General features: G+C 40.5%; 1 protein-coding gene across 1 annotated transcript in view; it reads right to left on the reverse strand.

Moving 5' to 3' along the window:
- Positions 1-15,146, reverse strand: part of SLIT3 (slit guidance ligand 3) — a gene marked incomplete at its 5' end in the record, with an annotated part of 542,638 nt that overhangs the window by 480,045 nt on the left and 47,447 nt on the right. The window contains one exon of the mRNA XM_014543056.1: positions 9,174-9,245. Within this exon, the coding sequence (XP_014398542.1) occupies positions 9,174-9,245 (72 nt within the window). The remainder of the gene's footprint in view (positions 1-9,173; positions 9,246-15,146) is intronic.

Consider the following 15,146-nt stretch of genomic DNA (forward strand, 5'->3'; position numbering starts at 1 on the left):
CATCCTCACCAGCACTTGTCATTTGTTGATTTGTTGATGATAGCCATTCTGACAGGTGTGAGATGGTACCTCATTGTTGTTTTGATTTGTATCTCTCAGATGATTAGTGACTTTGAGCATGTTTTCATATGTCTCTTGGCCTTTTGTATGTCCGCTTTTGAAAGTGTCTATTTAAGTCCTTTGCCTGTTTTTTGATTGGGTTGTTTATCTTCCTTTTGTTAAGATGCCTTAGCTTTCTTCCTCAGAGATTCATATGATGTTAGAACGTATTTGACTGATTTCTATATCTTTTATTTTCTTATAAATCCTTTTTACCTCTATATTAATTCATTGTTGATTTTTAAAACATGCTACTTGCCATTTTCCATTTCTCTTAAAGCATTATCCATTTTATTTGCTCTTAAATTCCTCCTAGATTAGAATGTATGTATTTTTTATGTAAAACAGTAACATTTATTTCACTCACGAATCTGTAATTTAAGTAGGGTTTGGCAAAGTCACCTTTTATTTTAAAAAAGAAACTTTCTATATGAGATTTACATAAAAGTTGGGAAGATAGTGCAGAGTAATGTACCCCACACCCAGCAAACCAATACTTATTCAGGCTCCTTTACCTTTCAGCCTGTCTCTATTTCTGTTTTAGGGTACCATTTGGGATGCCCCATTACATTTAGTCATCATGGCTCCTTATGCTCCTGTTGGCTGTGACTGCTTGTGACTTTAGTATTGAGGAGTTCTATGGGTGATTTTTTAGAATGTTCCTTAGTTGGGATCTGTCTGATGTTTTTCTCATTATACTGGGGTTTATAGGCTTTTGAGATGAAGATCATGGATGTAAACTGCTATTTTCATTACATCATATCAAAGATACATACTTTCAAGATGACATTACTTATCATATTGACCTTCATCACCTGGCTGAGGTAGTATGTGCCCCTTTACTATCCCCACTGTCTCCTTTCCTTTCATACTCATGAAGGGAGTCCTTATTCGAAGCCCCAAATTAAGGGGTGAGCAGTTATGTTCCACCTCCTTGAGGGCAGGAAATCTACATAAACTACTTAGAATTCTTTGGCATGGGAGGTTTCTCATCTCCCACTGATTTATTTATTCAATCATTTATTTATATCACTAAGGACTCATGGACTCATTTATTTTATACTTTGGTTATAATCTAATTTATTTATTCTGTTGTCCAAATTGTTCCAGCTTTGGCCATTAGGAAGTCTTTCAGTTTGTGCCAAAGTCCTCATAAGCCTGTTTTGTTTGTTTGTTTGTTTTTTGTTTTTTTTGTTTTTTTTTTTGGGGGGGGTGGTAGTGGTATTATTATTAATATTATTATTTTTGGTTTTGTTAGTTTGTTTGTTTTGTGTGTTTTCTTTTTTTTGGGGGGGGGTAGTGGTATTATTATTAATATTATTATTTTTGGTTTGTTTGTTGAGCATTTCCTTTTTGGCACAACAGATATCATGTCCCAGCCCCAGAATCAGCCAGTTCCTCCAAGATGCCTTGGTTCCATTTTATTGGAGCATGGCATTAGAAACCACAACTTGGCACTAGGCATGCCCATTGCTACTGCTGTGCATTGCTTCTAGGCCCATTTGCTGACAGAGCAAGGAAATATTTGCTTGCAAACAAACCTGTTTTGTTTTGTTTTTTTGCAAATAACCCTATATTTATTTGTATACTAGAGGCCCAATGCACTAAATTTGTGCACAGGTAGGGTCCCTAGTGGCTGCCAGCCAGGGCCTTCCTTCATTCGTGCCGCTCCCTGGTGGTCAGTGCATGTCATAGCCAGCGATCGAACTCCAGGTCGGTTGAACTCCTGAGGGCATACTTTGCATATTAGGCTTTTATACCTATAGAAGATATACATCTATATTAAGTGACAGTATCATATATTAAGCTAAACATTGGTTCATACTGATGTCCCTGACTCTAATCCATTACCAATGTATCCTTATTGCTATCTTCATTGCTTGTCTATAACCACCATTTCCACAGTGAGAAACCTGTTCCCACGATCCACCATCCATTGTTCAACTGCAATATACATGCACAGTGATTTCAGAATTGTTAACCTGTACCCCTGCGGGAAAGAAGTGAACAACTAGAGTACAGTTCTTATGTGCTGTTCCTTTTACTTTTAGTCTTACACACTCCAAATCTACCTTTTCCCTCATCACTTTCCATAAGGTTGACTCATACAGCCATTACAGTCTGCATTCCATTTTGGGATCTTCCAATTTCCAAAAAATTTTTAAACCTGCATGCATTAAGGTTCACTTTTTTGTGTTGTAAAATTCTATGTTCTTTGATAAATGCATATCAACCACTTCAGTATTCTATAGCATGGTTTCACCATTCTAAGCCCCTCCTCTCTCATGCTTCACCTGTTCAACCCTCCATCCCCTCTTCCCCAATCCCTAGCAACCACTGATCTGAATTGCATGAGACTCCATTTAGCTTTGTAAGAAACTGCTGAACTGCCTTCCAAGTGGCTGTACTATTTTGCATTTGCATTATTAAACAGCAATAAATGACAGTTCCTGTTACTCTGCTTAATTGCCAGCAATTAATAATGTCAGTTTGTAGTATTTTAGTCATTCTAATAGGTGCGCAGTGGTATCTCATTTAATTTGCATAACCATAATGAAAAATGATGTTGAGAATTTTTCATTTGCTTATTTGCCATCTATATATCTTCTTTGGTGCAGTACTTGTTCAGATATTTTGCCCATTTCTTTCTTTAGGGGCTAGGACGGTTTGTTTTCTTACTATTGAATTTTGTAAGTTCTCTCTATATTTGGTATGTAAGTTCTTTATCAGATGTGTTTTGCAAAAAAATTTCTTCCAGTCTGTGGCTTGTCTGTTATTCTCTTAAAAGTGCCTTTTGCAAAGCAGAAGTTTTTAATTTTAATAGAGTTCAATGTATTATTTTTCATACTTTTAGTGTTATATATATAAAAAAACCTCATCCCCAAATCAAAGGGTATGTAGATTTTTCTGTTATGTCTTCTATAAGTTTTATAGTTTACATTTAAGACTATGATCCACTTTGAATTTAATTTTGTGGAAGAAGTAAGGTTTGTATCTAAATTCAGGTTTTGTTTTTTTATAAATGAACCTCAAGTTGTCCCAGTGTCATTAATTGAAAAGACTATTCTTTTTCCTTTGAATTTTCTTTCCACCTGTTAAAAATCAGTTGACTATTTTTGAATGGGTCTATTGTTGTGATCTCTATTCTGTTCCATTAATTTCTATAGCCATTATTCCACCAGCACCATGCTGTCTTGATCACTGCAGGTTTATAGTAAGTCTGAAATTTGATAGTATAATTCTTCCAAGTTTGTTCTTTTTCAGTATTGTATCGGCAGTATTTATTTTGACATGATTTTTTTTATTTCTAAATTGTTTCTTGAGTTCTTCACTCCTCCTTTCAAATCCTACTTTTTTTTAATCATCTAATTTCTGAGTTTTTAAAATTCAGATTTTATGTTGTTCTTTCATAGTTTATGTGATCTTCAAAGTGTGTAGCTAGTTTTATCTATTTTATTATAGTTTTCATCTGTTTTGTGAGTGCCTTTTTCTTGCATGTTTTCATTGTTTCTATGGAGGTTATTATGTTTTTCTTTTTAATTTTTGTTATAAAAAATTTTTGTATGAGCTTCAATCATAATCCTTTTGGTTGTTTTTTTTTTTCTTAAATAAAAGAAATTCCCTCTAGTTTTATGAAGGAGGGGTGAGAAAGTGATAGATTTTCTACCTTCAAGAGCTTAGAGTTCCTTCTTGGTTTCTCTTGCAAACTAATGAAAAACATGGCCTTGTATTTTCTAAATTATGAATCTTCTGGTAATTTCTAACACTTTCATCAATACGTTCTCTTTTCATTTCTACTATTTTTCTGTTCTAATTAACTACTCTCACAAGTTCTTCTCAATGCTAGGCCTTTCTTTGAAAAAGAACCATGTATTTGTTAGTTTGAAGAGTTTATAGGGCCCAGAATACTCTTAATACCAACAGTCATTATCACATTGTCCCATGAACTGGACCTAACCAAACTCCCTTCCAATTTGGCAGCTTTTCTCAGATTGACCACTGTGCTTTACAGTAAGAACATACTGGTAACTGAAGCGATCTGTTCTCAGGGCCTTAAGAATTTCAGTTGCCTTCCCTCTGCTTTTCCCCACACAGATGAGATAACACAATGGTCTTGTAACCATACACTGTTTTCCCCCACCTGCTTATCTTAGGGGTGGGAGTGGGGATTTCCTGGGACACTGTCAACTAGTTTTATAGTAGTGCTGTCTGTGTGTCTTTGGGTTTGCTATCCTAATTGCTCCGCATGTTTTTATTTGGGAAGGGGGACTTTCAAATATTAAACCAACTTTGCCTTCCTCAAATAAGCCAAACTTGGTTGTAATACGTCATTTTAATGTATCACCAAACTCATTTCACTAATAATTTGTAAAAATATTTATGAAATTGGTTGGCTTATATTTTTTCTTGAAATATCCTTGTTGGGTTTTCTTATAAAAGTTATGCTGTCTAAATTACAAATACCCATTCTTTTTTATGGATTTTTGTGTTAAATTGATATTTATTAATTAAAATATAGGTAGCATTTATTGGTGAAGCTATCTGAACCTCAATGTTCTTGGTGGAATATTTTAATTAAAAATTTAATTTCTTTACTACATGTAGTACTATACAGACTTTCTATCTCTTCTTGTTTCAGCTCTCAATTTCACTTAATCATTAAAATCATTGAAATAACGCTGTCCAAAATCTCCTCTGATTATCATTTCAATCTTGGTAAAATCCATAGTTATGTCCAACCTTTGATCCCTCATATTGGTAATTTCGTCTTCTTTCTTTTTTGTTTCTGATCAGTCTTGCCAGTTCTTATATAATTTTATTTTTTAAAAGTTTGACTTTTTAGAGTTTTTCTAATATATATAAATATGTTTATATTTTACATACTTCTGCTCTTACTGATTTCCTTTCTTCTACTTTGTTCTTTCTCTAGCTTCTTAAGATAGATATTTTCATCAAAATTTTAGCCTTAGTTCTTTTAAAATATATACTATATATAACATATATCATACATGAATAATATAGCTAAAAGGCTATACATTTTCCTCTGAGCATGGCTTTTACTGTAATCCACACATTGTGATATATTTTATGATTATTAACATTCAGAAAAATATATCTTAAAATTTCTACTGTGATATTCTCTGAATCAGAGGTTATTTAGAAGTATATTACTCAATTTCCAAATATTTGAAAATTTATATTTATCATTTATTGATTTCTTAAATATTTCTGTGGTGGTCACAGAAAATAATCCACATGATTTCAATCCTTTGATATTTGTTGAGATCTGCTTTCTAGACTATCTATAATAATAAAAGGGTAATATGCTAATTAGACCAGACATCATTCCGGATGTCATTCCGGACATTCTTCTGGATAAAGATAGGGCCGGAGGGAAGCTGCTGCTGGCAGTTGGGGGAAGGAAGGCCTACTCTTGCATGAATTTCGTGCATCGGGCCTCTAGTATTTGATAAAAGTTCCATATGCACTTAAAAAGACTGTTTATCCTTCAGTTGGTTGCTTTTGTCATTATTTGCTTTATGTGTCTTTACTCCTTTCTCATTATGAAATATCCCTCTTTACCACCAATAAAGTATCCTGTTTAAAGTCTATTTTATCTATTTATTAATAGAGCCACAATAACCTTCATATGTGGTGTCATTCATGGCATTCTTTTTGAAGAGGCCAGGGCAGTTATCTTATAAAATGACCCACTCTACAGTATTTGTTTCCTCTTAGTTTTATTTAACTTGTTCCTCTATCCTGTCCACTTTCTGGAAACCAGAAGTGAGATTTAGCTAAAATAGGTTTAGGTTAAACATACTTAGCAATAACACTTCATAGGCAGTGCTCTGAATTTTATATTTTGTCATGTCAGGGATATGATCATTCTAGCCTCATAATATTGTTGGATGGATTAAATGAGAGGATGTGTGTCAAGTGCCTAAGATGCTATCTGACACATTATAGGTAAAGAGCACAGTTTCCCAACCTTAGCACTACTAACGTTGTGGACCAGATAATTCAGTGCAGTGAGCATTGTCCTAAAAGTATTTGATAAATATTCCATAAGCACTTACTATTATGCCTTGTGCAAGGCTTTGAGATTAAGAGCTGAATAGAACATGAATGCTGATCTCAACATACTCATAGTTTTAGGGAAAGATAATGAGGCAAATGGGAAATTAAAATATGGTGTGGTAAGTGCTGTAACAGAGACAATCATGTGCTATGAGAGGAAGGGCACCTAACTCAGTCTGGAGCAGGGATTCATTCACCGAGGAATAAAGAACAGAGACTTCTGAGTTGAGATCCACAGGACAGAACTGTCTCCCCTTTCCCATTAAGGCTCAAGAGATCAAACCAGTAATGACTGTTGTGGATGAAAATAAACACTCAAGAAATAAATGATCAAAAACCCATATAATTTCCAGTCTGTATGTCAGGGTATGACCAATAAAGATTAATCTACTAATAAGTATACAGACACAGACAAAGTAAGCCATGAGTGAGAGCTAAAAATGGCACAATCAGCCATCTACTTCTTCAGTTGTTGTATTTTCCCATTCTCTAGCTCTCAGTCTGTGTGGGGTCACATTGAATAACTGAAACAAGATTAACACCAGTCAGGATAATGTCACACACACTCCTCGGTGCCACAGAAAGGCCTTAAATGAGGGTGCCTATCCAGCTGTGCATACTAGTCAGCTGCCTGTACTTCCATTCTTCCTGCTGGCCAAGTGCTTTTTCAGCTTGCCTGCAGTGTAAGTCAGAGACTGGTTAACTGTCCACTAAGCCTGTTTCCTCTAGTTCCTGGGCATATCACTCAACTATCTTTCCTAACCTCCACTGAGTTCTAGGCCAAGGCATGTATGAGTGAAAGTGACATGCCCTCCTTCCGGGTCTCGCCCATGAAAACTTCCCATGTGCAACTCTTCATGCTGTTTTCATTTCCACAGGCTTGATGCAGACAAACATTGATACCGTAAAAGGCAAGGTTTAAAGATGGCAGAGCTGAGGAGTGGAGGAAACCCATGTTCTTGAGAATCCCCTGGGAGGAGAGAGGCCCCGCAATGAAGAATGCCCTTCCTGGGCTTGATATGAATAAGAAGTAAACTTCCACTGAGTTAAGCCATGGGATTTGAAGGTTTATCTAGTACAGCAGTTAGCCTTACCCTCCTAATAAGCCAAAGTGGAGAAAGAGGCAGGTTTACCCTGCAACTGTAACCCCTCTAGCCCCTGGACACGCACAGTATTTCATCCATGATCACCAAGCCAAAGAGGAGTGCCTTGGCCAGAACTTTTCACTGAGATTCCCTTGAGGGAAATGGGTATGTAGGAGGCTATTTGCAGGGCCATTGCTAAAGATCACACTTCATCTAAAGTCTGCAGCACAGAAGTATGAAAGGACGTGGGCTTTGATGTTGGACAGATGTGGCTTTGAATCTTGGCTCCCCCTGACAATTCTTTGGCTCCATCTCTCTGGGCCTCTGTTTCTTCATCTGTAAAATGAGGGTAATAACACCTCACAGGAGTTTTGTGGGGATAAAATAACAGCATATAAAACACTGGCACAGTTCCTGGCATTTCCAAGGTACTCAATTAGCTCCCTTCTGACAATCATGAAATTAATGAATTGGAAATTTATTTATCCTTCTAATCAGAGGACTAGGGAAGAGCTAAGCTAGCCTTTTCACTAAGGACTGTATATTTATCCTTCCATAGAAATGTTGACTGTTTCATAGAAAGAAACCAGGTCCAACAAATACTTGTGTGTGTTTTTCCTTGGTCTAAACAAGGAGAAGAATTTAAGCTTTAAGAAACTTAAAAATAAAAACATAAACAGAGGCAACATTCATTACTTTTATAACTATTTTCCCTTATAAGAAAGAAATGTCATATTTCCAGACCACAGCAGCAGAACACACGCTGGCCTTTGACCCAGCAGAAGAGAACAAAAATGAGACAATTTACACAACAGAGGGGGAGTTATGGATTTTGCTGGGTAACACCCCTTCCCATTCCCCTGTTGTCCCAGATGGAGTGATCACAAAGCTAACGAGTTGGTGGCAAGACCTCACCTTTCCCCAAGCCCATCTCTGTAGATGAAATTGAAAACAGGACGGGTAAACAGGGAACATCCTTCCAGATAAACTGGCAGAGCAGTGAGCTGCTGCAACCCCCCTGTACCCAACTGCAGGAGAAGGAGGCTGCAATGTCAGGTCAACCAGGATGCGGAGGGAAGTGAGGAAGAGAGCCACCCACCAGCATGACTAAGTGCTCTTGGGGACAATCCCCGCTCAGAGGGCAGAAAGCAAATATCCAGATGTTATGAGCTGCCAGATGTGATTAACTGAAGAAAGGTGAAGCTGCCCACTTAACCATCTGAGCAGCTCCCCTCATCAAAGTGACCCCAGACTTTTCTGCAAAAGCATTAATCAACAAAACAAATGGAGGCTCCATCCATCTCCCATCTTGCCCCTTTCCCTCTCCCCCTCTGATGCAGTCAGAACCACGGCCTATTTTTAAACCACTGGCAATGTGTTCTGCCGTGGAAATGTGTGGGCTCCCTGACACAGGCTAATGCGCACTCAGAGAGAGACACGGGCCCTCCACAGGCTTCGCCCACGTGCTGTCCTTCCTCTCCCATGAGAATGGGGCAGAGGGAGCGCAGGCAGGAGGAGAGGGCCTGACTGGGGAGCATACTACCTGTGCAGAGGAGCAGGGGGTATCCGACACTGGTTTCCATGATGGGGAACTAACTGTGGGCTTCCTTCCTCCCCGAAAGTGAAGGCTGAGGCGGGCCAGAACTAACCCCACATACAAATGCCAAGAGAGGGTTCAGGCTGAGAAGAAGAAAAACAAACCCAGGTGCCAATTCTAGCATCTTTTAAAGAAAAAGTGTTTATGTGAATTTCAGTGTCTCTGTGACATGCATCTAATGTGCTTTAAATATAATAACAAACATTTTATTAAACACTGGAGACTTTTTTTTTAGCAAGGTTGCAATGAAGCCAATTTACAAAAAAAGAAAAAAGATGACTTTTCAAGAAAGGAGGTAGTGCTGTACTTACAATCGCTCCAGCTGCTTCAGATCCTGGAAGGCGCCTCTCTCGATGATGCTGACCTGGTTGTCTTCCAGATGCCTAGAACCACAGAGGCAGTGAGGGTCAAGGACAAGAAGGGCTCAGGGATCCTCAGGCCAGGCACAGGCCACGCAGGCATGGTCATCCCACGACCCTGGGGCCCCCAGCTGGGATCAGAATGGTGGGACCAGAGTGGTGGGACAAGATAATTCACATCCCAGCTTGGTGTCACGGTAACCAGGGTTTCACCGCCTGCACACTTCTACCTGACAGATTGGTTTCCATGCCTCTATTTTAAGAATGTTCTCAGCAAATGTCCCCCCAAGCACTGCAGGATGTTGCACAGAAAAGGAAGAGGTAAAAGCTGCTTCTTATAAAAACTACACATATAATCAGCATCTCTTCCCTCAGAGCTCCCTCCCTCATGGATTCAAAAATACTTCACCACAAAGGGCCTTCTCTGCTCACTGTCTCAGGGTCAGCTAGTAGAAAGGGTGAAGCTATTGTTGGACGCCTGCCTGCAACGAAGGAAAACCAGCCTGGTGCCAGGAACTCCTTTCCCAGTGCTGCCTGTGCCCATCAGGAGCGTGATGGTCACAAAAGCTAGGGCTCCCAGCCACAGGCTCTGCTGACCTCCAAAGTCTTCCATGCAGGTGATTACAAAACTAAACACTCTGCTTAAAGTGAATTAGGTTCGTGCATGTGGCATATCCTAAGAATCGAGCATACAATGAAACATTTGTTTCCCTAATTTAAAAAAATAAATGGCAGCTTAAAACAGATTAGCTGGACGGTTGGGAAGGGAAGCAATGAAACTACATAGTTTCCATCCAGGGCTGGTGGCTGAATGGGATGAGTGTAGATCAGCGGTTCTCAACCTGTGGGTCGCGACCCCTTTGGGGGTCAAACGACCCTTTCACAGGGGTCACCTAAGACCATTGGAAAACACATATATAATTACATATTGTTTTTGTGATTAATCACTATGCTTTAATTATGTTCAATTTGTAACAATGAAATTGGGGGTCACCACAACATGAGGAACTGTATTAAAGGGTCGCGGCATTAGGAAGGTTGAGAACCGCTGGTGTAGATGGAAGTGAGCTTCTCTGGAGGGTGGAGTTTAGGAAGGGCTCTGGGCTCCTCTGGATCAGGTAGGAGGAGAAGTGCCTCGAAGCACCTGAAGCCAAGGCAGGAGGAAGGCAGAGCAGCCTGCAGAGGCTTAGCTCTCCATTCAGACGGATTCCTTCCATGACAGCCTCCACCTCGCACACCTCTGAGATGTTTCATAACCACCCAAGCCCCAAACTTCTTAGGGTTCACACTTGGGCCTTTATGTTTATTTTCAAGTCCATCTATATGCATGAGGACCAGGAGGGTTCATCATCATACTCCCAGACCTCACATTTGCCTGGACAGAAGCCACTTAATAAAGGCTAATTGAATGGATGAAAACCTAAAGAGGACTTAGGGCCACAGCACATATTGATTTTATATCAAGGAAAAGGCTAGTCTAGGCCACATGAAGTTTCTCGATTAGACTCTCAGAGTGAAGGGGTTTTTTGGAATCTCTCTCTCTCTCTCTCTCTCTCTCTCTCTCTCTCTCTCTCTCTGAGAGAGAAACTCCTTTTGAAAACTCAGCTGTCCCATGTCCAAATATAAACAATTGGCCAGAACTGAGTAGGGGTCGGCAAGGCACACAGACTCCCCACTTTGCCACAGTCCTCATCCATTTTGATTCATGCATTTATGTTACTTCAGGCCTCTGATAGACTCCCCACTTTATATGGACACCATGAAGCAGAGAGATTAAGAGACTTGTCCAGGGAGAAATTATTTATATAAAGTCACACAGCTAGTTTGGGTGGACTCTTAACTCCCACTATAGTGTGCTTGCCAGATTTGATTTAGATTTCCTTTCCTGCCTTCTTACCAGCTGATAGTAATGACACTGGGCTATCTAGTCAATCTCTCCAAGACTTTTTCCTGTAAAACAGGAAAAAAACTGAAAACATTTCATAAGTGAGCTGTGGCTGGTATGGCTCAGTTGGTTGGAATACACACACACACACACACACACACACACACACACACACACACACACATATACACATCCTGTATATCAAAAGGTTGCGGGTGTTCGATTCTTGGTCAGGGCACATACCCAGGTTGCGGGTTAGAGCCCCGGATGGGCTGCCTACGGGAGGCAACGGATCAATGTTTCCCTCTCACATCAATGTTTTTCTTTCTCTTGCTTCCTCTCATATCAAAAGGTTGCGGGGGTTCGATTCTTGGTCAGGGCACATACCCAGGTTGGGCTGCCTACGGGAGGCAACGGATCAATGTTTCTCTCTCACATCAATGTTTTTCTTTCTCTTGCTTCCTCTCCCTTCCTCTCTCTAAAATCAATAAAAGCATATCCTTGGGTGAGGATTTTTTAAAAAAATCTCATAAATGAAAATAAAAATGGAGCAAAGTATATAAATTATCTAGCCCAGGATCTCGAGTATAATTAGATGTTTAATAAATGTTATTTTCCTTCCCTTCTCTTCCTTTTCCACCCCGCCATATGGCAACGAGGGCCTTGGAATGCTAATAGACTCACGCTAGCACATTTTGCTAAACAGGGAACCAGTTCAATATTAGTGACGGGTGGTTTGTTCAGCTGGGTTTTTACCATCTATCAATCCATCACACGGCTTGTTGTCATTACTTCCCAATTATAACAAGGAGCAACATAGGGAGGCTGAGTGTCACAGCCCCTCTGGGTTTGGAAGGAGTCAAACTCCAACCCCCTATGATGAATCTCTTAGTTCTGTACTAATTAATCTAACACTGCCAGCCTCTTTCAGAAAGAGGGGTAGAAAAATGCAAATACATCTGTGTAGATAGTTGCCCCTTCCCACTTTGCTGAGGCCCCGGGAAGCTAACTTTTACCAGCTTCATCACATCAGAAACTTCCTCAACTCTGGCTTCCTGTTGGATTCAGCCAGCTGCAGTCCCCAGCAGGAGACAGGAGGGTAGAGGATACTGAGTGAGGTTAAGAGACGTATTCCCAGTTCCCTCCCTGCCAGCTCACCTCAGGTTGACTTCATCTCTCTACCCAAGACCACAGGTCCTGTCAGGCAGTCTCTACCTTTGCTAGGGTAACCACTTCATCCCACTGCTCCTCGAGGCCTAGAGACCTGTTGCCGCTAGCCCCAGGGAACTATACCATCTCTTCCTTCCCACCCCTTTGCCAATAATTCCTTATTCACTCTCCTCATTTGTCCTGTGCGAGCATCATCTCTTTCCTGCTGGGATCCTGACTGATAGGGTACCGAGGGCCCCTTCTAGAACCACTTCCTACATCTATCAGAGTCCAGCCTAATACTTGGCACTTAGGGCTCAATGAATAATCAATATTTCATGAATCGATGCATCAATGAGCTGTGAACCATCCACCCTCACTTCTAGGCTGAGATCCAGTTTGGGAGCTTATGCGAAAGCCGATGATATCACTCTCATGTTACTGACCAGATAGGGGTTCAGGGGATCCAGGAAGAGCTGGAACATCCATGGCTCCTGTCTGTTCTGAGTTAGGAGGACACAGACTATGTTCAATTACAAAAAAATTGTAATTTTTTTAGTTTTAACATTGGATCAGAATCGGAAATCGCCCATGGGATGATGGCTGGGTGGAGTTTGGCTCTTTATTGGCCCCATTTGGGAGAAAGCTGTTTCCCACATTGTGAGCATAGAAGAGTTCTTGCAACAGACTACTGAGAAAGGGAGCTAACTGATAGCACAGCGGAGTCCTTTTCCTACTCCTGCCCTGTGGGAGAAAGAACTGTGAAGGGCAATTCTTACATCTTCTCTTTGAATGCACTTTATTTGGGAAAACTGCCTTTGGATGAGGCCAAAGTTCCCCAATCTCTGTTTTATCTGCTTTTGCCCATTCCCAGCACCATGGTAACCCATTCTGCTAGGAAATGGGTGGCACGATCAAATTATTCAAGACCATCAAGTCTTGTCTGGTTTCACGATGAACTGTAAATAAGAAACTGATACAGGGAAGATTCCAAGGTGGGGTGAACGCTTTTCAAAAAAGATAGTTATTTAGGCTATTCTGCTAAACAGCAAAGATTAAGGAAAAATACCGTTGATATGTCTGGGTATTTTATTGGTGTTTGTTAGAAAGCACTTCCACTATCCCACCTGCCTGATGTTTATAGAGCAATAATGGGCCACTTGAATGGGACTGCGTATGAATTGATGAGACCGTGAAACATATTATATTGATAGAGTCTATAACGTGGGGGAAGGGAGAGGGTTTTGGCATCGCTTATCAAAATAAGATTGTACCCATTAACTGAAAACAAAATAAGAAGAATGTACCAACAAACCATAGTCAAAGGAATGTTGTAGACCATCCGGAAGATATTAACACGATCTTATGTGATTATTTTAAACTTTCTATTTGCAGAGAGAAGATATGGAAATTGGAATTTTTATTAGTCTTTCTGATGTAATGGTAAGAAAATCAAAGGGTTATTTTTGACTCTGTTAGAAAATGAAGCAGTAGGTGAAATTTCTGACTTGTATGAAAGGAAATCTTTCACAGATGCTGGGGAGTTAGAAATGGGGAAAAAATGAGAGAAGCTAAATGTCTGTTCTGTCAGCAGAAAAATTACCTGGAATCAGGTGTTTACTGCCTCTATCTCCTTGATAAAAACACCCTAACACTGAGCCCTGGAATTCCCTCATTCCTGTCCCAGTCTCAATTCTGAGCACACATACTTGTCAGAGCTGCCAGTCATCTGACAGTCATATGACTGCTTAGAGCAAAAGACAGACATGGCAGGGGCTGGGGTCTTCCCTCCAAGGATTGGAGAAGGCCGTGTGCTGGCTGAAGACTGGAGAACACATCGAGGGGAGAGCATCTGATGGCGGGAGGCCCCGCATTCGGATCCCAGTGTCCTCACACACTGGTGCTCAGGGACACTCAGGAAACAGCTTGCTCCTCCGTGGTGCATTTACAAACAGGTAGACTATTGGTTTTCTAAACTCCCTATAATGCAAGGGGCACTGTGTGGAGGTGAGAAAGCACATATCCTGGGTTCTGATTCCTCCTCCCTTGCTTACCTGCTATGTGGAGTTGGGACCACTTAACCTATCTGAGCCTCTGTTTCCTCTGGACATGTAGGGGTTAATAACTACATAACATAGAGTTTGGTCTGTGGAAGGTACCACATATATCTTAGTTTATCATCATCATTACTACTATTAATTCTCAATCAGGAAAACAGTGTTATACAAGTAATACTCCATAAGCTGCAGGGAGACTAAACAGACTATTCATGAAAAGGTTAAAACCGAAAAGCATCATATGTGCAATTATGAGAGTTAGAAGGACTTTTATTTAAATGGGTAGAATTGTATTCCCCCTCAAATCCAAATGTTGATGCCCTTCCCCCTAGTGTATTCAACCTTCTTTTGGAGATGAGGTCTGTACTATGTAATCCAGTTAAAATGAGGTCATTAGGATGGGCCCTAGTCCAATATGATTGGTGTCCTTATAAAAAGGGGAAATGTAGACATACATACATTGAGCTAAGACAGTAGAAAGGGCCCCAGGGAGAAGACAACCATCTAAAAGCCAAGGAATTCAGTCTTGGCCAGTTGGGTTCAGTGGTTAGAGTGTCGGCCTATGGACCATAGGGTCACAGGTTCGATTCCTGGTCAAGGGCATGTACCTTGGTTGCAGGCTTAATCCCTGGCCCTGGTCGGGGTGTGTGTGGGAGGCAGCTTAGACTGAGATGAGGGATCACTATTTAGAAATGAGACCTCATATTCCTTGCTCCCCCATTTTGCAAATGCCCATCTCACATTCTGCTACCTGTCTGCACAGCTGGGTGTTCAGCAAGGGCTCTGACCCTGTCTGGCTCTCTCTCTCCCTCCCCTCCCCTCCTCTCCCCTCTC

This window comes from Myotis brandtii, unplaced genomic scaffold, assembly GCF_000412655.1.
Source record: "Myotis brandtii unplaced genomic scaffold, ASM41265v1 scaffold32, whole genome shotgun sequence".
In the NCBI taxonomy this organism is placed as follows: Eukaryota; Metazoa; Chordata; class Mammalia; order Chiroptera; family Vespertilionidae; genus Myotis; species Myotis brandtii.